This window comes from Natrix helvetica (genome assembly GCF_964273705.1).
Source record: "Natrix helvetica genome assembly, chromosome: 1".
Lineage (NCBI taxonomy): Eukaryota > Metazoa > Chordata > Lepidosauria > Squamata > Natricidae > Natrix > Natrix helvetica.
In genome coordinates this window covers 7723868-7747621 of record NC_138548.1, presented here as the reverse complement: position 1 = coordinate 7747621, position 23754 = coordinate 7723868, and the positions used below count along the sequence as shown (strand labels likewise).

General features: G+C 47.7%; 1 protein-coding gene across 4 annotated transcripts in view; it reads left to right on the top strand.

Moving 5' to 3' along the window:
• Nucleotides 1–23754, top strand: part of DPP9 (dipeptidyl peptidase 9) — a 51217-nt gene that overhangs the window by 6522 nt on the left and 20941 nt on the right. For all 4 annotated transcript variants that reach the window (XM_081941266.1, XM_081941265.1, XM_081941267.1 and 1 more), the window contains exons 3-11: nucleotides 5238–5494; nucleotides 7525–7637; nucleotides 9093–9266; nucleotides 11371–11539; nucleotides 14815–14928; nucleotides 16837–16965; nucleotides 19134–19195; nucleotides 20907–21007; nucleotides 22471–22648. In XM_081941266.1, the coding sequence (XP_081797392.1) occupies nucleotides 5238–5494; nucleotides 7525–7637; nucleotides 9093–9266; nucleotides 11371–11539; nucleotides 14815–14928; nucleotides 16837–16965; nucleotides 19134–19195; nucleotides 20907–21007; nucleotides 22471–22648 (1297 nt within the window). The remainder of the gene's footprint in view (nucleotides 1–5237; nucleotides 5495–7524; nucleotides 7638–9092; nucleotides 9267–11370; nucleotides 11540–14814; nucleotides 14929–16836; nucleotides 16966–19133; nucleotides 19196–20906; nucleotides 21008–22470; nucleotides 22649–23754) is intronic.

Sequence of the window (23754 nt, the reverse complement as noted above, 5' to 3'; positions counted from 1 at the left end):
AGGCCACTTGGAGGTTTATTTGTGTCTTCTTTAAAGATGTTTCACTTCTCATCCAAGAAGCTTCTTCAACTCTGACTGGATGGTGGGGGACGGAAGGATTTATGCTCCTTGCAGACAGCTGGTCATTTGCATCCTTTGAGAGGGTCATTGAGGCCACTTGGAGGTTTATTTGTGTCTTTAAAGATGTTTCACTTCTCATCCAAGAAGCTTCTTCAGCTCTGACTGGATGGTGGGGGACGGAAGGATTTATGCTCCTTGCAGACAGATGGTCATTTGCATCCTTTGAGAGGGTCATTGAGGCCACTTGGAGGTTTATTTGTGTCTTTAAAGATGTTTCACTTCTCATCCAAGAAGCTTCTTCAGCTCTGACTGGATGGTGGGGGACGGAAGGATTTATGCTCCTTGCAGACAGATGGTCATTTGCATCCTTTGAGAGGGTCATTGAGGCCACTTGGAGGTTTATTTGTGTCTTTAAAGATGTTTCACTTCTCATCCAAGAAGCTTCTTCAGCTCTGACTGGATGGTGGGGGACGGAAGGATTTATGCTCCTTGCAGACAGATGGTCATTTGCATCAGCGCCGGGGAGCTTTCAGGCACATGCGCAGGAGGGCAGGGGCGTGTCGTGTCACACGTGCATTGCATTATGGGTGCTTTTAGCACATGACGACAAAAAGGTTAGCCATCAATGCTTCAGTTCACCTTTGTTGTTCTTCTCTGCACACTTTTCAGAGTCCCCACCTCTGTTTCGTATCGTTGATTCAATTCCACCCAAATGACGGTCCTAAGGGGATACTTCCCGGTGGGGCGATTGTCGCATCCCTTGGTACGGGAGCGCGCAAATAATGGAGAAAAAATAAAATCCCCCCCCCCCCTTATTCGGTTTTGAGAGAGAAAGACAGTCCTGCCGTTTGAACGCAGCCCCACCCCACCTGGCCTTGACGACAATGTCAGGAATTGGGTGAGAGGCTGCAGAAAGTTGCATCAGAGTTTGTTCGGATTTTTCCCAGAGGGGAGAGAGAGAGGGGGGGGTGCCAATCGGTTGGAGATCAGTTTTGCACGGCTGTTTTGGGAGGTTGTTTTCGAAAAGGGTTTTAGGAAAAGGGGTCCTTGGTGCTATCTGAGCTTTCGTTGCTCAAACGTTTACCCAGATTCATTGCGAGTCTGAGAAAACTTTGAGAAGTTTGTTTTAGTTTTCCAAGCAACGTTCAAAGATCTCTTGGCATCTTCTCAGTTACCTCGATCTTTGCGGGATGCTTTGTACAGCTTTCCTTGCCCAAAATGGAAAAAAAATGTTTTTTTCTCTTCTTTTGTACATTCCTTAGAATTAATACAATACAATACAATAGCAGAGTTGGAAGGGACCTTGGAGGTCTTCTAGTCCAACCCCCTGCCTAGGCAGGAAACCCTATACCATTTCAGACAAATGGCTATCCAACATCTTCTTAAAGACTTCCAGTCCTGGGGCATTCACAACTTCTGGAGGCAACTTCTGTTCCACTGGTGAATTGTTCTAACTGTCAGGAAGTTTCTCCTCAGTTCTAAGTTGCTTCTCTCCTTGATTAGTTTCCACCCATTGCTTCTTGTTCTACCCTCAGGTGCCTTGGAGAATAGTTTGACTTCCTCTTCTTTGTGGCAACCCCTGAGATATTGGAAGACTGCTATCATGTCTCCCCTGGTCCTTCTTTTCTAATAAGTAAGCTTCTTTAGTAGTATTTAGTATTATAGCTTTATTGATTAGCCCATAGGCCCAGGATGGCGAACCTGTGGCATGAATTCCAGAGGTGGCACGCAGAGCCCTGTCTTTAGGCACATGTGCCATCGCCAGCTGCTCTTCTGGTTTCCGGCGCGCCCAAAACAGGCCATTTTCTGGCTGTTTTTCGAGCTGTTTTCAGGCCATTTTTGAGGCCATTTTCCCGAAAAGATTCGCCATCACTGCTATAGGCTTTACTATCAAAGCACAAGGTTCAAACACACATCACCAATAACATCCTATGCAAACAATTTAAAATAAGAGCAGGGTAAAATACTACAGTTATAGGATAAGACACAATATAATTTAATACATAAATATGTGAATTAGAATAAAATGACATAACATTATATTTCGGTGTCACCCTTACAATCTACCCCAATCAGTCCCACGTATGCAGATCTCAACCGAACCATTTTGTTTCAGTACTAAGGTTATTTTCTGGTTCTGGCTGCAATTAAGGTAAATTGTTTTGATATGGGGATCCCAATGGGTCATTCTTTTGGTCTATAGACCAAGGTCCCTGTCTCTCGCCCTTTCCTTCTTCTCCCTCCCTCCCTCCCTTCTTCCCCTTCTCCTTCCTTCCTCTTCCCCCTCCTCCTCCTCCTCCTTCTTGACCCCTTCCTCTCCCTCTCCTTCCCCTCCTTCCTTCCTCCTGCCTCCAACACTCCTTTCCTTCTCCTCCCTCCCTCCCTTCCTCCCCTTCTCCTTCCTTTCTCTTCTTCTTCCCCCTTCCTCCTGCTCCAACACTCCTTTCCTTCTCCTCCCTCCCTCCCTTCTTCCCCTCCTTCCTTCCTCCTGCTCCAACACTCCTTTCCTTCTCCTCCCTCCCTCCCTTCTTCCCCTCCTTCCTTCCTCCTGCTCCAACACTCCTTTCCTTCTCCTCCCTTCTTCCTCTTCTCCTTCTTTCCTCTTCCTCTTCCCCCTTCCTCCTGCTCCAACACTCCTTTCCTTCTCCTCCCTCCCTCCCTTCTTCCCCTCCTTCCTTCCTCCTGCTCCAACACTCCTTTCCTTCTCATCCCTCCCTCCCTCCCTCCCCCTTCTCCTTCCTTTCTCTTCCTCTTCCCCCTTCCTCCTGCTCCAACACTCCTTTCCTTCTCCTCCCTCCCTCCCTTCCTCCCCTTCTCCTTCCTTTCTCTTCCTCTTCCCCCTTCCTCCTGCTCCAACACTCCTTTCCTTCTCCTCCCTCCCTCCCTCCCCCTTCTCCTTCCTTTCTCTTCCTCTTCCCCCTTCCTCCTGCTCCAACACTCCTTTCCTTCTTCTCCCTCCCTCCATTTTTCCCCTTCTCCTTCCTTCCTCCTCCTCCTCCTCTTCCCCCTTCCTCGCCACCTTATACAAGCAGCAGTCAAATAGGATGTGAGCCAGGTCTTCTACCTCTTGCCGCTCCGCCAATGCAGAGATGCTTCTTTTGCAACTAATACAGGTAGTGCTCAAGTTACGGCGGTGAATACTGTAACATGTGAACAACTCAATTTTACGACCCTTTTTTCAAAGTGTTGTAAACGACTCACTGTGTTGTTAAACGGATCTGCAGTTCCTCAAGCGAACCCATTGTTTGATAGGGGATATTTCTTTTGCTGAAAACTGGAAGCCAATGATTATTGTTCTTATCCAATCTATTTGCTACCCATCTGGCAATAGAATGGGAATAATAGGAATGGGATGGAACCAAACCTTAGAGGATCCCCCTTCTCAAGCAGGAGACCCTACAGCTATTCCTGCCCAGTTTCTTCTGAGAAACCTCCAATGGTAGAATGCCTACAACTTCTGGGGTCAACCGTTTCAACAGTTAATTGTCTTCACTGTTAGGAAGTTTCTCCTTAGTTCCAGATTGCTTCTGTCCTTGGTAGGTTTCCATCCATTGTTTCTTGTCCTGCCTTTAGGTGCTTTGGAGAATAGCTTGACTCCCTCTTCTTCTTCTTCTTCTTCTTCTTCTTCTTCTTCTTCTTCTTCTTCTTCTTCTTCTTCTTCTTCTTCTTCTTCTTCTTCTTTTTTTAACAAAATTTGATTTTTTTAGACAAACACAAACAAACATAAAACCATCTTCCAGTTACATACAGTGTGTCAGTTGGTTACAAAAATAATACAATACAATACAATACAATAGTAGAGTTGGAAGGGACCTTGGAGGTCTTCTAGTCCAACCCCCTGCCTAGGCAGGAAACCCTATACCGTTTCAGACAGATGGCTATCCAATATCTTTTTAAAGACTTCCAGTGTTGGGGCATTCACAACTTCTGGAGGCAACTTCTGTTCCACTGATTAATTGTTCTCACTGTCAGGAAATTTCTCCTCAGTTCTAAGTTGCTTCTCTCCTTGATTAGTTTCCACCCATTGCTTCTTGTTCTACCCTCAGGTGCCTTGGAGAATAGCTTGACTCCCTCTTCTTTGTGGCAACCCCTGAGATATTGGAAGACTGCTATCCTGTCTCCCCTGGTCCTTCTTTCTCTTAAGCTAGACATACCCAGTTCCTGCAACCGTTCTTCATATGTTTTAGCCTCCAGTCCCCTAATCCTCTTTGTTGCTCTTCTCTGCACTCTTTTGTGCATTCTCTCCATAGTCCTCACTTACAATTTATGTAAAATCTCATTTTATCAATCTAGTATATATGTATACATGGCTATCATTGTTAATCATTTATTTGACTATAACCATTATTGCTTTATTTTCTGCGAGGTATTCTAAATTTTGAATTATTTTATATTGTGATTACATCATTCTAAATCCATCCAATAGTAGTACATCTTTATATTATATTCTGTATCATTCCATTATCCTTGTATTGTAAAATCCTCTAGCATATTTCATTTCCATATTTTTTTTATCTAACCATTGATAGAATAAATCCCATATCTTATAAAATTGTTTATATTCTTGTTCTCTAATTTCAAATGTCAATTTGCTCATTTCGGCACATTCCATTATTTTGTGAATAACTTCCTTCTGCGTTGGTGTTTTCTCATTTTTCCATTTTTTTTTTTTTTTGCAAATACAATTCTAGCCGCTGTTAACACATTTACAATCAAACATTTCAATTCTCTGCTATATATTTACGGTAAAATCCCTGATAAAAATATCTCTGGTTTAGAGTCAATATGTTTTTCTATCATTTTTTCCCCAGCCATGTCTGAATTTTAGTCCAATATCTTTTCACTTCTGCACATGTCCACCACATACGCTACTATGCGCCCTCTTCTTTGTGGCAGCCTCTCAAATACCGGCATACTGCTCTCATGTCCCCCCCTGGTCCTTCTTATCTCTAGACTGGCCAAACCCAAATCCTCCAACTGTTCTTGGTATGTTTTGATCTCCAGGCCTTTAATCCTCTTAGTTGCTCTTCTTTGCACTTTTTCCAAAGCCTCAACATCTTTTTTGTAGCTTGGCGTCCAAAACTGGATGCGGTTATTCCAAGTGTGGCCTTACTAAAGGTTTTGTAAAGGGAGATTCTTCCGTCCCTCTCAATTTTCTGCTCTTTTTTTTCTCCTAGTTCCTTGACCAGTTCTGGAGGAAGGCTGAAGATGACAGCGGTGGACGCTTTGTCCGACAGCGCCGAGGCAGTAGAGATGGAGGACGCCTCCATGTCCCAGTTCCAGGTGGAGAAACACTCGTGGGAGGGGTTGCGTGACATCATCCACGGCAGCCGGAAGTACACGGGAATGATCGTGAACAAGGCCCCCCACGACTTCCAGTTCGTCCGTAAAACAGAAGAATCAAGCCCTCACTCCCATCGGCTGTATTACCTGGGTATGACCTCACGTAGGCTGGCAGCGCTCAAAAGCCACCCAAAAGATGTTGTTACGGTTGGTCACAAAGCCAGCCAGATGTTCAGACTGGATTTGGCCATTTAATTCTCCAGAGGAGAGATGGTCCATAGAGCAAGGACCACGGCAGGATTAGAATTCTGAGCCAGCTTTGGAGAGAAATTGGATTCATGTAGGAGTCAGCTTTTTATTTTTTATATTCTCTCTCTCCCTTCCTTCCTTCCTTCCTTCCTTCCTCCCTCCCACCCTCCTTCTCCCCCTTCCCTCCCGCCCTCCTTTCCTCTCCTTCCTTTTTTCCTTTTCTTCCTTTTCCCATTAATCCTTTCTCGCCTTTCTTCTCTCCCTTCTTCCCCTTTTCCTTCCTTCCTCCTCCTCTTCCCCCTTCCTCCTCCTTGACCCCTTCCTCTCTTTCTCCATTTCCTTCCCCTCCTGCCTCCAACACATCTTTTCTTCTTCTCCTCCCTCCCTCCCTTCTTCCCCTTCTCCTTCCTTCCTCCTCTTCCCCCTTCCTCCTCCTCTTTGACCCCTTCCTCTCCCTCTCCATTTCCTTCCACTCCTGCCTCCAACACACCTTTCCTTCTTCTCCTTCTTCCTCCCTCCCTCCCTCCATTTTCATTGTTAGGTACATTTCCTACATGTGTGTTTTCTGTTTGAAAAACAATCTCTTAAGACCAGGCTGCCATTAGGCTCCCAGTAATACTTTCTTGTCTATTTGTTTTCCGCCATTTATTTAATTGTTTGCTTGTTTGTTTCTTTTTATCATTTTTTTGCGAATTATAAAAGGGTGGTGAGCTTAATGTTTCATCCTCTTCCTCCTATTTTTCCCCACAACAGCCATGCGAGGTGAGTTGGGCTGAGAGACAGATGGCCCACTCAGTTGGCTTTCAACTGGGAGCTAGAACTAGAACTCACCATCTCCTGATGATTGGCCCAAAGTCACCCGGCCGGATTTCATGCCTAAGGCGGGACTAGAACTCACCGTCTCCTGGTGATTGGCCCAAAGTCACCCGGCCGGATTTCATGCCTAAGGCGGGACTAGAACTCACTGTCTCCTGGTGATTGGCCCAAAGTCACCCAGCCGGATTTCATGCCTAAGGCGGGACTACAACTCACCGTCTCCTGGTGATTGGCCCAAAGTCACCCGGCCGGATTTCATGCCTAAGGCGGGACTAGAACTCACTGTCTCCTGGTGATTGGCCCAAAGTCACCCAGCCGGATTTCATGCCTAAGGCGGGACTAGAACTCACCGTCTCCTGGTGATTGGCCCAAAGTCACCCGGCCAAATTTCATGCCTAAGTGGGGACTAGAACTCACCGTCTCCTGGTGATTGGCCCAAAGTCACCGGGCCGGATTTCATGCCTAAGGCGGGACTAGAACTCACCGTCTCCTGGTGATTGGCTCAAAGTCACCCAGCCGGCTTTCATGCCTAAGGCGGGACTAGAACTCACCGTCTCCTGGTGATTGGCCCAAAGTCACCCAGCCGGATTTCATGCCTAAGGCGGGACTACAACTCACCGTCTCCTGGTGATTGGCCCAAAGTCACCCAGCCGGATTTCATGCCTAAGGCGGGACTAGAACTCACCGTCTCCTGGTGATTAGCCCAAAGTCACCCGGCCGGATTTCATGCCTAAGGCGGGACTAGAACTCACCGTCTCCTGGTGATTGGCCCAAAGTCACCCAGCCGGATTTCATGCCTAAGGCGGGACTAGAACTCACCGTCTCCTGGTGATTGGCCCAAAGTCACCCGGCCGGATTTCATGCCTAAGGCAGGACTAGAACTCACCGTCTCCTGGTGATTGGCCCAAAGTCACCCGGCCAAATTTCATGCCTAAGTGGGGACTAGAACGCAGAGTCTTACAGATTGTGTATCTGTCTGGTCAACAGAATTTAAATAGAAAAACTTCAATGTTCAAACCTCTAAGGGAAATTACAAAGAGCCAGGAAGTGGCTGACTTCTCACCTGGGAGTTTAAATAAATGGCTTCTTTCCTGCCAATCTGTCCTCCCTCCACAGGAATGCCGTACGGAAGCCGGGAAAATTCTCTCCTCTACTCGGAGATTCCCAAAAAGGTACGGAAGGAAGCCCTCCTGCTGTTGTCATGGAAGCAGATGCTGGATCATTTCCAGGTGAGAACACCTGCGCGGGTGTGGCCCTCGGGTGTTTCAGCCAATCAGGACTTGGGACACAGGTAGTCCTCACTTAACGACCACTTTTGGGACCCGCAACTCCATTGCTAAGCAACATAGTCATTAAACAAGGCATCACGTGACGGTCGCAAACTTAACAGGGTCACTTTTTCCTACGGTCATTAAGTGAAACATCTGCTTCTCCATTGACTGCTTAGCAGAAGCTGCTTAACAAGTATGCAAAGGGAGATCACGTGACTGAGGGAAATGTACTTTTGTAGCTTTGGTCGCTAAATAAGACCCTCGTTAAATGAGGAGTACCTGTATGGTCCTTTACTTAAAGGAAAACAAATTCATTTTTTCCCCTAAATTCACAGGAGGACCTCTGTTTTTTCATCCCACTGATTCTTTCCCATCTTGGAACAGTTGCTAAATGGGACTGTTGTTAAGTGAGAACTCCCTGTATTGTCCTTTACTTAAAGGGAAATGCATTTGTTGCTTGGGCTCCTCTGAATCCACACCAGACCCGCATTTCTTCCTCCCAACAGTTCTTTCCCTCTCACTCAGACAACAACTTGGAATGGTCACTAATCCGGACCATCGTTAAGTGAGGACTACCTATATTGTCCTTCATCTAAAGGGAAATGCATTTATCTGTTGGGCACACCAGAGCCCCATTCCTTCATCCCACCAGTTATTTCCCTCTCACTCAGGCAATAATTTGGAAAAGACATTAAAAAGGACCGTCGCGAAGCGAGGACTGCCTGTAATGTCCTTTGTTTGAAAGGGAAATGCTTTAATTTCTTGGACCCCTCTGAATCCACACCAGGGCCCCGTTCCTGTTCTGATCGAGGCTTCCCCAGCAGCACAAAGCCGAGTCCTCGTCCCGATAAACCCCTTTGATTTCATTGAGAGTGAATTCCTCTCCAGCCAAGTCTTTCCTCTCCCACAGTCTTTCAAGACAGCTCTCAATTCCCGACCCATGTCAGGCTTGGAGAGAGGCCAGGCCAATATCTTTCAGACACCACAATACTTGGCAAGAATTCAGGAATGAACTAATTGTCTCCTGCAAACTCCACTCCCCTGTCGCTCCTCTTTTATTTCCTCTGGGAGGGGGCATTCATCGTCCACCTGTGGCCTTACTCCCAAGTCAACCCTTTTTCCTTAGCTGTTCCCTTCTCCTGGCAACTCTGTGCATGCGCATACTGGGAACAGGCTCCAGCTGTTCTTCTGCCTCACTGATGTCTGACTCTGAAGGCAGCTGATAATTGTCAGACGTCCCTGGCCCCCTCTCTGTTTCCGACACAGAGCCCTCATCAGAGCCTCCCCCAGACTCCAGGACTGGCCCATCTTCCTCCCCAACCTCCCCACTCTCCGAATCTGCAGCCAGCTCCATTGGCCACTGGAGGGCCACAACAGTTCCTTCATCCCGTTGGTTCTTTCTCTCTCCTCCAGGCGACTCCCCACCATGGGATGTACTCCCGAGAGGAAGAGCTACTGAGGGAACGGAAGCGCCTTGGGGTCTTTGGGATCACATCCTACGACTTCCACCGAGAGAGCGGCCTTTTCCTCTTCCAGGCCAGCAACAGCCTCTTCTACTGTCGGGACGGAGGCCAAAATGGCTTCATGGTGAGTCTGTTTCTCCTGGCAGGATGTTCCTTTCCTTACAGCCCTTAGACTTCTATACCATTTTGCGGTGCTTTACAGCCATTCTCTAAGCGGTTTACGGAGTCAGCCTATTTGCCCCCAACAATCTGGGCCCTCGTTTTACCCACCCCGGAAGGGCAGAAAGCTGAGTCAACCTTGAACTGGTCAGGATCGAACTCCTGGCAGTCGGCAGAGTTAGCCTGCAATGCTGCATTCTAACCACTGTGCCATCATGGCTCTTACAAGAGAAAGGAAGGAAGGAAGAGAAAGAAAGAAAGAAAGAAAGAGAGAAAGGAAGACGGAGAAAAAAGGAGAAGGGAATTGAGAGATGGTGGGAACAGGAGAGAAAGAAAAAAGGGAACGAAGGAAAGAGGGGGAGGGAAGGAGGGAGAGAATAGCAAGAGCACTTTGACTTCTATATCACTTCGCAGTGCTTTACAGCCATTCTCTAAGCGGTTTACGGAGTCAGCCTATTTGCCCCCAACAATCTGGGTCCTCCTTTTACCCACCCCGGAAGGGCAGAAAGCTGAGTCAACCTTGAGCTGGTCAGGATCGAACTCCTGGCAGTCGGCAGAGTTAGCCTGCAATGCCGCATTCCAACCACTGCGCCATCTCAGCTCTTGAAAATCTTATTGCAAAATGCCCGAACATTGATCATGTGATGGTGGGGGGGCTCTAACACCGAGATGGTGAACCTACGGCATGTGTGCCGCAGGTGGCACACAGAGCCCTTTCTGCGGGCGCGTGAGCCGTCGCCCCACCTCAGCTCCACAGTGCATGCCGGCGCGGCTCCCGTTGGTCAGCTGATTTTCAGGTCTCTGCCGTGCATGTGTGAGGGGCCATGCGTATGTGGTGGGGGGAGGGGTGCGGTGCAGGCCCCCTGTGGCCCATTTCTGCTCCAAGGAGGCTGCAGCAGAGGTTGGTATTCAGCAGGTTCTGACCAGTTTTGGCAAACCGGCAGTGGAAATTTTGAGTCGTTTGGAGAACCGGCAAATACCACCTCTGACTGGCTCCACTCCCATCTATTCTCTGCCTCCCGAGTCCCAGCTGATCGGCTGGGTTTTCTTTTGTTGCCCTGCACAGGAGAACGGAGTTGGAAAGCAGGTTGGTGGGTTGGAGAAGGAATGGGAACTTTGCAGTATCCTTCCCCCAGGAGTGGGGAGGGAATGGGGATTTTGCAGTATCCTTCCCCCAGGAGTGGGGAGGGAATGGGGATTTTGCAGTATCCTTTCCCCAGGAGTGGGGAGGGAATGGGGATTTTGCAGTATCCTTTCCCCAGGAGTGGGGAGGGAATGGAGATTTTGCAGTATCCTTCCCCCTGGAGTGGGGAGGGAATGGGGATTTTGCAGTATCCTTCCCCCAGGAGTGGGGAGGGAATGGGGATTTTGCAGTATCCTTCCCCCAGGAGTGAGGAGGGAATGGGGATTTTGCAGTATCCTTCCCCCAGGAGTGGGGAGGGAATGGGGATTTTGCAGTATCCTTCCCCCTGGAGTGGGGAGGGAATGGGGATTTTGCAGTATCCTTCCCCCAGGAGTGGGGAGGGAATGGGAATTTTGCAGTATCCTTCCCCCAGGAGTGGGGAGGGAATGGGAATTTTGCAGTATCCTTCCCCCAGGAGTGGGGAGCGAATGGGGATTTTGCAGTATCCTTCCCCCAGGAGTGGGGAGGGAATGGGAATTTTGCAGTATCCTTCCCCCAGGAGTGGGGAGGGAATAGAGATTTTGCAGTATCCTTCCCCCTGGAGTGGGGAGGGAATGGAGATTTTGCAGTATCCTTCCCCCAGGAGTGAGGAGAAAATGGGGATTTTGCAGTATCCTTCCCCCAGGAGTGAGGAGAAAATGGGAATTTTGCAGTATCCTTCCCCCAGGAGTGAGGAGGGAATGGGGATTAAGTCTTAAGACACTTTTGGTCACTTTAAACAGCCATTAAAACAAAGGACTGTAAGTTCAGGAGTCTCCATAAATCAGGGGTCCCCAAACGTGGCAGGAGAATTCTGGGAGTTGAAGTCCACAAGTCTTAAAAGTTGCCAAGTTTGAAGCCCTCTGCCATAAATGGTCAATTAAAAAGGCAATTTATTCGTCTCCAGGTCTCTCCTATGAAGCCGCTGGAAATCCAGACGCAATGCTCGGGGCCCCGGATGGACCCCAAAATCTGCTCAGCAGACCCTTCCTTCTTCTCCTTCATCAACAACAACGACCTGTGGGTGGCGAACATCGAGACGGGGGAAGAACGGCGGCTGACTTTCTGCCAGAAAGGTATGCTTTCCCAGGCCTTGGCTTGGATGAGGTTCCCTCGCACTCAAGGCCACAGCGGCTTTGGTTTCAGTGCATGGCTGCAAAATAGTTGACACTGGATGGCCTCTTGTTTCTCTGTAGATTTCTGGGGATTGTTTTATTTATTTAGAAAATGTGTATACATCCATACATAACTAACAATTTATACTAAACAATATAAAGCAGAGCCATAATATAAGAGTCCCAGTTTGGTTTAGTGGTTAAGGCACCAGACTAGAAAGAGGAGCAGGTGAGTTCTAGTACTGTTTTAGGCATAAAATCCGACTGGGTGACTTTGGGCCAATCACCAGGAGACGGTGAGTTCTAGTCCCGCCTTAGAAGGAAGCTGTGTGGGTGACTTTGGGCCAATCACCAGGAGACGGCGAGTTCTAGTCCCGCCTTAGTTATGAAAGCTGTGTGGGTGACTTTGGCCCAATCACCAGGAGACGGTGAGTTCTAGTCCCGCCTTAGTTATGAAAGCTTTGTGGGTGACTTTGGCCCAATCACCAGGAGACGGCGAGTTCTAGTCCCGCCTTAGTTATGAAAGCTTTGTGGGTGACTTTAGCCCAATCACCAGGAGACGGTAAGTTCTAGTCCCGCCTTAGTTATGAAAGCTGTGTGGGTGACTTTGGCCCAATCACCAGGAGACGGTGAGTTCTAGTCCCGCCTTAGTTATGAAAGCTTTGTGGGTGACTTTGGGCCAATCACCAGGAGACGGTGAGTTCTAGTCCCGCCTTAGTTATGAAAGCTGGCTAGGTGACTTTGGGCCAATCACCAGGAGACGGTGAGTTCTAGTCCCGCCTTAGTTATGAAAGCTGGTTAGGTGACTTTGGGCCAGTCCCTCTCTCTCAGGCTAACCCACCTCACAAGGTTGTTGTTGGGAAAATAGAAGATAGAAGGAATATTAGATAACATTTGTCCCTTGAGTTTTTTATTAAGTAATAAAGGGATTAACATTAGATGAATAGATGGATGGATAGACAGAGATAGGCGGATGGATAAGTGGTAGATTGGGTGGATGGATAGAGATGGTTGTGTAGAGATGCATAGATAGAAGAATTAGAGGATAGATCAGGGGGCAGCAGTCTGCGGCTCTGGAGCCACATGTGGCTCTTTCATCCCTCTGCTGCGGCTCCCTGTCACTCAAAATATGCGTCACAACCGCCAATATGTGACACCCACCCACATGTGATTGAGTTTTTCGACCCCCAGTAGGCCAACCATGGTTAAATCCAAGAAAGGAAGTTTCAGAAGAAAACACAACATTTAATTCAATTAGATTACTAGTTTTGTGGCGGTTCAGGAAATGGTCAAGCCCGGGAAGGTTTTAGTGGCTCCTGGTGGGGGGTTTTTTTTTTGTCCAAATGGCTTTTTGGGGGTTTAAGGTTGCCGACTCCTGGGATAGATGATAGTATAATTGATTGAGAGAAAGATGGTGAGAAATGGATTGATGGCTAAAGGGGAAGGGGAAGCTTTTCTGTGCCAGAGACCCAAGACCAAGGCCCGGTTTGTAAAGGAATGTGATTTTCCTGGAGGCAGGATGAATTAAATATCCAGTTTACATGCGCCCCTCCAAAAAAAAGGGGGGGACAATTTTGCTTCTTCCTGTATCCCTTTGAGACTTTGATCTGACCTGTAGGTGGGACCTCGTGGCTAAAGTTCACACTGAGCCTGGATTTATTTATTTTCCAACTGAGATGCCCTGCAGAAGTAGATTACCTCTCTGCCAAAAGTGGAATCCAGGGCCCTGCTCTCAGAAAGCTGAGCCGATGGGAATCTGGGAATGAGAAACCACAACGCGACATGACACAATAGCTGCTTAAATAGCAAATTCTTACGATTCTGAGAAGGGACGCGGTGGCTCAGTGGCTAAGACGCTGAGCTTGCCAATCAGAAAGGTCAATAGTTTGGCGGTTTGAATCCCTAGCGCCATGTAACAGAGTGAGCTCCAGTTATTTGTCCCAGCTTCTGCCAACCTAGCAGTTCGAAAGCACATAAAAATGCAAGTAGAAAAATAGGAAGCACCTTTGGTGGGAAGGGAACAGCGTTCCTTGCGCCTTTGATGTATAGTCATGCTGGCCACATGATGACGGAGACGTCTTCGGACAGCACTGGCTCTTCGGGTTTGAAATGGAGATGAGCACTGCCCCCTAGAGTCGGGAACAACTAGCACATACGTACGAGGGGAACCTTTACCTATGATTCTGAGACATGGTTCGAAGCTTTGGTGCACTCTTTCCCTGGGCTCCTATAATCTCTGAATAAATACAGGTGGTCCTCGACTTACGGCAGTTCATTTAGTGACCATTTGAAGATAACAATGGCAGTGAAAACAGTGACTTAGGACTGTGTCTCACACTTAACGACCATCTCAGCATCCCCACGGTCGCCCGATGAAAATTCAGACGCTTGGCAACCGACTCATATTTACGACGGGGGCAGTGTCCTTATCTTCTGACCAGCAGAGTCAATGGCGAAGCCAGATTCACTTAACAAGGGCGTTACTCGCTGAACCGCAGCGATGCCATTAGCACCTGTTCCAAGGAAGGGCCTAAAATGGAGAAGACCTCACTTAACCGCTGCCTTTCTTACCAGAGGAAATGGCGGCCGTAATTTGAGGACTACCTGTATAAGGCAACTACCGTATTTTTCGGAGTATAAGACGCACCTTTTCCCCTCAAAAAAGAGGCTGAAAATCTGGGTGCGTCTTATACACTGAATGCAGCATTTTTTGTCTCCTGAAATTCCGCCCCCTTCACCAAAATGGCCGTGCAGAGCCTTATGGAGGCTTTCAGAGAGTTCCTGGGGGCTGGGGAGGGCAGAAATGAGCGAAAAACAGGCCGTTTTTTGCTCAATTTTAACCTCCCAGGAGCACTCTATAAGCTTCCTAAAGGCGATCCACGCCCTTTTTTTTAAAACGAAAAATGGGCCCGTTTTCGCAAAAAATACGGGCTGTCTTTTGCTCGTTTTTGCCCCCCCTCCCCCCAGGAGCACTTTGCAAGCCTCCTAAAGGCTATGCCTGCCCTTTTTGGGGGAGGGGAAATGGGCCCCTTTTTCGCGAAACACAAGCCGTTTTCAGGAGGTTTGCAGAGTGTAAAACTTTTTTTAAAAAAATTGCCTCTCCAAAACCTTGGTGCACCTTATACTCCGGTACGTCTCATACTCCGAAAAATACGGTATATTTGGAGGGTAGTTTAACTTAGTTGAAGGTTTGAAGACCCTTGACGTGAGGAGCCTGGCAATGTTTTCGCCCCCAGGTTTATCCAGCGTGCTCGATGATCCCAAGTCAGCCGGTGTGGCCACTTTCGTCATCCAGGAAGAATTTGACCGCTTTACGGGATATTGGTGGTGTCCAGCGTCTAGCCAAGAAGGTATGTGGGCCAGGCTGCCGCCTTCTCCCCACGGAATTAAGGTCTGAATGATCTCCACAACACTTGTCAAAACTGTCTAGTAGGGCTGTACAGTAATTCCTCAACTTAGAACAGTTTGTTTAGTGACAGTTCAAGGTTACAGTGAGGCTTTAGCCCCACCCACACCCCACCCCTTCAACCTCTGCAGCAATGCTGGCAGTACTCATCCGTGTCAGGGTTCCAAATAGCATCCGAAAATAAATCAGAGTCCGAGGCAAAGGATTCCTCAAAGTTGCGATTTATTAAGAGAGCCACGTTGGCACATCTGGGAAAACCTGAATCTGAAAGCTTCCCGGTTTTCCCCACCCAGTTGAAAGTTCAAGATCCTGCCCCAAAACCCACAAGTCCATCCCATGGTCCAATCTTCCCCACTGCCACGAAAACAAGAGTCCACTCATCCAGTTCCGGCCAAGTGCAGAGACAAAGATGACCTTGAGTTTCTAAAAAGAACGTCGTTATGGCTACATATCACCCAACTCCGTATAATATCTCCCCCCCCCCCCCCATTTTCCCACAATAGAAAGTAGACAGTAGAAAGTGTGGCAGGCCTGAAGTCCAAAAGAAAATACGCAATGCAATACGTCTGTTTCCCAAAGCCAACCTCTGGATATGACGCTGAGCAAGGGACACACGAATTTTTTGGTCAACTGTGGCAAGGCCTCTTCCAAGTGGAACCTGTCCTGTTAAGTTACTGTATGGTCTTGGCCCCCGGGCTGCAGCTCAGTTTCATGGTCTTGGCAATCTTCTTGTAGCCTAGACCCGTGATGGCGAACCTATGACACATCTGCTCCAGGTGGCACCTGGAGCCATATTTACGAGCATGTCAGCCGGCCAGTTGATTTTTTGCCCTTTGGGAGAGCCAGGGGAGGCCATTTTTTTTTTGCCCTCCCCAGGCTTCAGGGAAGCCTCCAGAGGCTGGGGAGGGCAAAAAAACGGCCCCGACGGAAGTTCGGAAATGATCCGTTTCTGGCTTCGGGAGAGGCCATTTTCGCCCTCCCCAGGCTTCAGCAAAGCCTCCGGAGCCTGGCGAGGGGTCATGCACACATTGCTGGTGGAGTGGGGGGGGGGGGGCGCATGCGCATTGAGAAGGGGAGACTGAGTGGGCACGCATGTGCGTGCGATAGGACTGCGGGTGCAATTTTGGCACGCCGTAAGAAAAAGATTGGCCATCACTGGCCTAGGCCATCTTTATGTAGAGCGACAATTCGTTTTTTCAGATCCTCAGAGAATTCAGTGTGAGAGCGATAACACCAAATTTAACACACCTGCTCCCCTTTTCCCCCTGAGACCTTGTAACACCTAACGAGTCCCATGACACCATAGGAGGGAAAAGGCTACCTGGGCCCCATTTGGACAGTATCACTTAGAGGTGTATTCACCTTTGTTGCCAGCAGTTTAGACACTAGTGGCTGTGGTGTCGCATTATTTTGAGGGGACAGCACATTTACACTGTTATACAAGCTGTATAATCACTACTTTACATTGTAGCCAAGTGTCATTTCTTCAGTCTGGTCACACGAAAAGATGTACTTAAATATGTACAAAATGTGTGGGGGTTTACTCACTTCTGTGATATACTGTCTGTCTGTGTATGTGTATTGATATGTGTGTGTGTACAAGATGTATATACAGCTTGTGTATCTGTGTGTGTATACACACACACACACACAGATACACATGATGTATACAAATGTATATATACAGAATATGTATATGGCCGTGTGTATATCTATATATTTTGAGAGCGGGCATCAGATTTTCATTTTAATATGTGTAATTATGTACCCAGAGAAAATGAAAATAAAATTTCTTTCTTCCCTTATCTAATAACCTTCCCCCCATCCTCCTACTTGCCTGCTTTCCATTTAGGACCCGAAGGCTGGAAAACATTGCGAATTCTGTATGAGGAAGTCGATGAATCCGAGGTGGAGGTGATTCACGTCCCTTCACCGGCCCTGGAAGAACGGAAAACGGACACATACCGGTATCCCAGAACAGGTCAGTGGGGGATGATGGATGGAAGGAGAAGAAAGTTATAGGTCAGTGATGGCGAACCTATGGCACGCGTGCCACAGGTGGCACGTGGAGCCGTTTGTCAGGGCACGCGAGGCGCTGCCCTGTCAGCTGGCCAGCTGTGTTCACCCTTTTTTAAAGCCATTTTTCACCCTCCCCAGGCTCCAGAGCCTTTATAGGAGCTTGGGGAGGGCAAAAAGAGCCTCTCCCCCCCCCCCCCCCCGAGGCCCTCCGGAGACTTCATGAGCTTCCCTGAAGCCTCCAGAGCGCAAGAAACCGGCCCTACGGGAAACCAGAGGTTCGGGAACGGACTTCCTGTTTGCTCGGAGGGTCGTTTTTACTGCTCCGGAGGCTTCAGGGAAGCCTCTTGAAGGTCCCTGAAGCCTTCGCAGTGCTCAAAACGACCCTCCGAGCAGACCGGAAGTCACTTCCGGTTTGCTCGGAGGGTCGTTTTGACTGCTTCCCTGAAGCCTCCTGAAGGTACCTGAACCCTCCAGAGGGCTTCCGGGTGGGGCGGGGGAGGCTGTTTTCACCCTCCCCAGGCTCCTATAAAACCTCTGGAGCCTGGGGAGGGGGAAAAAATCATGCAAAAATGGGGTGTCGCGCCTGTAGTGCGCACATACGCACAGGGGGGGTCACGCATTGCATTATGGGTGCGGCACGACCCCCCTGCGCTCCCCCCCACTTATGGCACGCGAGCCAAACAAGGTTCACCATCGCTGTTATAGGTAGTCCTAACAGAACTGGAGGGGCTTCTATATGTCCACATGCAGTCTGTATGCAGGCTGACGTATAGAACATAGAACAACACAGTTTGGAAGGGACCTTTGGAGGTCTTCTAGTCCAACCCCCTGCTCAAGCAGGAGATCCTACACACTTTCAGACGAGTGACTGTCTAGTCTCTTCTTCAAAATCTCCCAGTGTTGGAACACCCACAATTTCAGGAGGCAACTTATTCCACTGATTAATTATTCTAACCATTAGGAAGTTTCCCTTCAATTCCAGGTTGCTTCTCTCCTTCTTTAGTTTCCATCCATTGCTTCTCGTCCTGCTCTCAGGCGCTTTGGAGAACAGGTCAAACCCCTCCCCCCCCTCTTCTTGGTGGCAGCCCATCAAATGTTGTCACACTTTCTATCATGTCATCCCTCATTATTTTTTTGGATAGACTTGGCATACCTAGTTCCTGCAGCCCTTCGTCATAGAGTTTAGCCTCCAATCCCCGAATCTTCTTGTGGGTCTCGGAAATATTTCTAGAGCCTCAACATCTTTATTGAGCCTCACCAATTGCGAGTAATCTAATCATGGCTTTTCCATGGTGGGATGTGGTACCCTTAACTGAGCACTGTGAGAACGGAGTGTTGTGGCCCGCACAGCAGAGCTGGCAGCAGATTCAGACAGTGAGGAGGTTGGGGAGGAACCTGGGCCGGTCCTGGAGTCTGGGGAAGGCTCTGATGAAGGCTCTGTGTCGGAGGCAGAGAGGGGGCCAGGGCCGTATGCCAATTATCAGATGCCTTCAGAGGCAGACATCAGTGAGGCAGAAGAACAGCTGAGCCTGTTCCCAGTGTGCGCATGTGCAGATCTGACAGGAGAAGGGAACAGCTAGAGAATGGAGGTCGACTTGGGAGTAAGGCCACAGGTGGACGATGAATGGCCCCTCCCAGAGGAGATAAAAGAGGAGCGACAGGGGAGTGGAGTTTGCAGGAGACCATTAGTTCTCTTCATCGGTTCGTGACTCTCCGATGCTCCTTGCCAAGTTCTGCAGATCTCAGCCTGGCAGCTCTCCAAGCCAGAGAAGGTCTGTGACCGTAAATCCTCCCTTAAAATACTTTACTGGATGTAAATGAGCAGAATTCATAGTCAATTAATAAAAGGGTTTTTTGTCAGGACAAGGAGTTGGCTTCATGCTCTCGGGAAGCCTCGGTTAGAACAGGGAGGAACATACAGTTAAGATATCATGTTGTGCACAAAATAGGATTGTGGATAAAATTGGATTATCCACTTAGGGGGGGCCCTTGTTAGGTGCAAAAAAATTAATATAAGGGACTAGAACTGATTTTTTTTTTCCTTGATGAAACCCTTGCCCCCACCTAAATGCAGATGTCAAAGCTTCAAATCACTACATTTTGCATCTCTTTATTATATCTCCATTTCAGGCAGCAAAAATCCCAAAATCTCATTGAAGCTGGCAGAGTTTCAAACCGACAGCCAAGGAAAGGTGAGTGTTTTTGGCTCTGATGTGGCAGCTTTGATTTTTATACTTTATCTTAGAGGCCCTGCTTGTTTTTTCCAACCAACTCTTTAAAAACAAACAGGACAGTGGATCATAGAGTCATAGGGCTGGAAGGGACCTTAGAGGTCTTCTAGTCCAGCTCCTTAGCCTATGCAGGAAGCCTTTGACCAGTGGTGCCTAACCTTTTTGGGATCGTGTGCCAAAAGCAGGGGGAGTGCAGGGGGGTCGTGCGCGGGCATGCCCACACCGATAATGATATGCGTGCGACCAGCGCCCCCGCTTTTGGCACACTTTTTCTGCCCTCCTCAGGTTCCAGAGGCTTTCTAGGAGCCTCAGGAGGGCAAAAACAGCCTTCTCCCCCTCTCCCCGAGGCCCTCTGGAGGCTTCAGGAGCTTCCCTGGAGGCTTCAGAGGGCAAAAAACAGCCTTACGGCCAAACCGGAAGTTCGGGAACGGTGACTTCCGGTTTGCTCATAGGGCCGATTTTTGCTCTCCGGAGACTTCAGGGAAGCCTCCTAAAGGCTCCAGAGGGCAAAAATCGGCCCTACGAGCATACCAGAAGCCACCATTCCCGAACAGTTTTTCAAAGAAGCCTCCGGAGGGCGAAAAACTGCCTTAAAAGAAGGCCGAAGTCAGCTGGCCAGTGCGCGCAGGTACGCTTGCAGCTGACAAGGCAACGCCTGGCATGCCCTAACAAATGCCATAGATTCGCCATCACGGCCTTAGATCATCCTGGATCAATGGTGGTCCAATCGTTTCTCAAAAATCAGATGCAAGACGGGTAAACGTCTCAATTTACGACCACAGGTGTGCCCAGCATTTGTTAAGTGAGTTTTGCCCCATTTTGCCCCCTTTCCTGCCACAGTTGTTAAGTGGATCACCACCAATGAATAAGAGCCTCATGCTGGGAAAGATGGAGGGCCAAAGAAGAAGGGGATGGCAGAGAATGAGGTGGCTGGATGGAGTCACATGGACTCCAGAGGATGGTAGAGGACAGAAACGCCTGGAGGAACCTTGTCCATGGGGTTGCGATGAGTCAGACAAGACTTCGCAACTAACAACCACAATTAATATTTTAATCTTGCATCTCCTCCCCCCCCCCCCCCCCATTTCAATGTGTTTTAGGGAGAAAATTGGAGCCGTAACTCTGCTTGTGTCATTTAAAAAATGAAAACAAACCTCCGATCTCTCTTTGGGGAAATCTTCCGTCTTCCTTTTCTTTCAAAAAAATTAAATCATTAAATAAAATTTACTGCCAAATATCCAGATGACGGCAATTGTTTTCTCTAGGTGTTTTTTTTTTTTTTACTGCATTGGCTTTTCTTTTCGTGGTTGGAATGTATTCATTTGCCTCCTGCCTTTGTTATTTTAATTGCGTTGGCTTTTAATCGTATATTTTGTGCCACCCAAAGTGGTTACGGAGTCGGATGGCTTATGCAAGCGACTTCGTAAAATAATAACCAAATAAAAACGAAAGTGAAGGAATGAAAAGGAAGTTATTGTTTTAATTTTTTAAAAAAGAATTAAGTAATTTGCTTGAATTGGTCATTTAATTAAGTTCGATTTATAGAACCTCTTTCAAACATGCATTTTATTTCTGCTTTGGTAATAACTTTCTTGGCAGAGACGTGCAATATCCATAACTTTCTCCAGTTACATTTTCAACCTCTCTTCTCCCCCCTCCCTAATATTTACAGATCGTGCAGGCCAGCGACATGGAGCTGGTGCACCCCTTTGCTACCATGTTCCCCAACGTGGAGTACATTGCGCGAGCAGGTTGGACACGAGATGGCAAATAGTAAGTATCTGTGTAGTTGAGATGGAGACAGCTTAGCTACCCTCTCCCAGGTTCGTGCGTTGGCGCATTTTGATCAATATCTGAGTAAGGGGGGGGGGCTTCGTTCCTCTGTGAGCTTGGTGGGTTGGTTTTTTTTTTTTTTTTTTGCAGATGTTCATTAGCAAACTAGGGTCCTAAGAGGTGTAGCACTGTTGATGTTTCCTAGTTGAGTAAATAAAAGGCCTGTCAGAAAACCACCAAGCTCAGAAAGCATCAAAGACCCCACAGTCCTTGCTGTCTTCTTCCTCTTCCTCTTCCCCTCTTCCTCCTCCTCCTCCTCTTTCTCCTCTCCACATACCCTGCTCCTTTCTAGCACTGATGATGTTACCTAGTTGGGTAATGAAGTATCTGCACAAAACCCACCAAGCTCAGAAAGCATCAAAGACCCCACAGTCCTTGCTGTCTTCTTCCTCTTCTTCTTCCTCTTTCCCTTCCTCCTCCTCTCCTCTCCACGTACCCTGCTCCCTTCTAGTACTGATGCTGTTACTGTACCTAGTTGAGTAAATAAAAGGCCTGTCAGAAAACCACCAAACTCAGAAAGCATCAAAGTCCACACAGTCCTTGCTGTCTTCTTCCTCTTCTTCTTCCTCTTCTCCTTCTTCTTCCTCCTCCTCTCCTCTCCACATACCCTGCTTCCTTCTAGTACTGATGATGTTACCTAGTTGGGTAAATAAAAGGTCTGTGAGAAAACCACCAAACTCAGAAAGCATCAGACCCCACAGTCCTTGCTGTCTTCTTCCTCTTCTCCTTCTTCCTCTTCCTCCTCCTTCTCTCCTCTCCACATACTCCGCTCCCTTCTCCCACTGATGATGTTATCTAGTTGGGTAATGAGACACCTGCAAGAAAACCACCAAGCTCAGAGAGCACCAAAGACCATACAATCCTCCTCTCCACCCCCACTTCCTTCTAGCACTGATGAGGTTACCTAGTTTGGTCATGAAACGTCTGCAAGAAAACCACCAAGCTCAGAGAGCACCAAGGACCCGTCATTTCAACGCTGAGCTACAAATATTCTCCTTCATCAACCTTGGGGTGTTTTTATCCTGGTTTCCTGGCAGCTGTTGCTGCCTCCTCCTGCCCTGCTCCCAAGCTGCCTGCTTTTTGAATTTCCAATGCTAGTGATTAAAAATGTGGAAAATTGAAATAAAAATGAATAAATAAAATGGGAAAAGCTGTGCCAGGGGAATTTGAGACGTAAACCCCGAGTTCAGTTTATGGCAGGAGTCTCCAAACTTGGCCACTTTTCAGACTTGTGGACTTCAACCCCCAGAATTCTGGGAGTTGAAGTCCACAAAACCTTAAAAGTTGCCACGTTTGGAGGCTCCCGTGGAAGTTTACGGAATTCCTCAGCCGTGCTCCAAGGGATCAGCCTGCAATTACTCCCACCGGCTTTCCCTGCTCACAACCTTTTCTCTTCCGTGCAGCGCATGGGCCATGTTCCTCGACAGACCTCAGCAGCAGCTCCAGCTGGTCCTCTTCCCTCCCGCCCTCTTCATCCCGGTCCCGGAAAACGAGGAACAGCGCCTGGAATTTGCCAAAGCCGTGCCTGAGAACACCCATCCCTTCATCGTCTACGAAGAAGTCACCAACGTTTGGATCAACGTAAGGCGGGCTGAGATACGGGGCCTTTTCTCACAACTCCTCTCCTCCTCCCCGGGATGTTCTTTTTTTTTTTTATAATAATTTTTATTGTTTTTGTCTTTTCATTACATATTACAATCTTTATATCAACACTTTGTACAATGTTACATCGTCATATCTATGTATGTTTTCCTCTCTTTACCATATATTACAATCATTATGTCATCTTATCTATACATTTTTATGATATTTTACATATTTACCTACTTTTATATACAGTTCTATGTTTATTTATGTATATTGTTAATTATTTTTCTTATTTTCCAACCATTCATACCACTTATTCCAAATTTCGTAGTATTCCGATTCTTCTTTGTCCTTTAATTTTAGGGTTAATTTGTCCATCTCTGCACAATCCAAGGTTTTTTTTATCACTAATTCGTCCGGCGGTGTATTATTTTGCTTCCAGCATTGGGCAAAAGCTATTTTAGCTGTGGTTAATATATGTGTTAGTAGATATTTAATTTTTTTTGTATAGTTCCCTTTGATTATTCCTAGTAAGAAGGTTTCGGGTTTATACTTTATTTGTTCCCCCGTAATTTCTTGTGCCCACTTCCAAATTCTTTTCCAATATTTTTGCGATTCCAGGCAGGTCCACCACATGTGATAGAAGGTCCCTTGTTCTTTTTTACATTTCCAACAGGTCGGTTTCAATGTTGGGTACATTTTTGCCAATCTTGTTGGTGGTAGGTGCCAACGATAAATCCCCAGGATTTTCTGATGCATCCCATCCTTGCGTGTAGAGATTCTCAGTCATCCAGATCACGGTTGTCCCAAAGGTGCTTTTTTTTTTTTTTTTCAGGAGGCAACTGGACTTTCTTGTTTTTTTCTTTTGAAGACATTTCGCTTCTCCTCCAAGAAGCTTCTTCAGCTCTGACTGGATGGTGCGGAACGGAAGGATTTATATTCCTTGCAGACAGCTGGTCCTTTGCATCCTTTTTGAGCAGGGGTGTCAAACTGCATTTCTTTGGGGGCCGGATCAACATTGTGGTTCTCTGTTGCCTGGATGGGGGGGGGGGGGCAGAGATGGGACGGATGGCTCCTATAGCACCGTGTGCCACCCCATG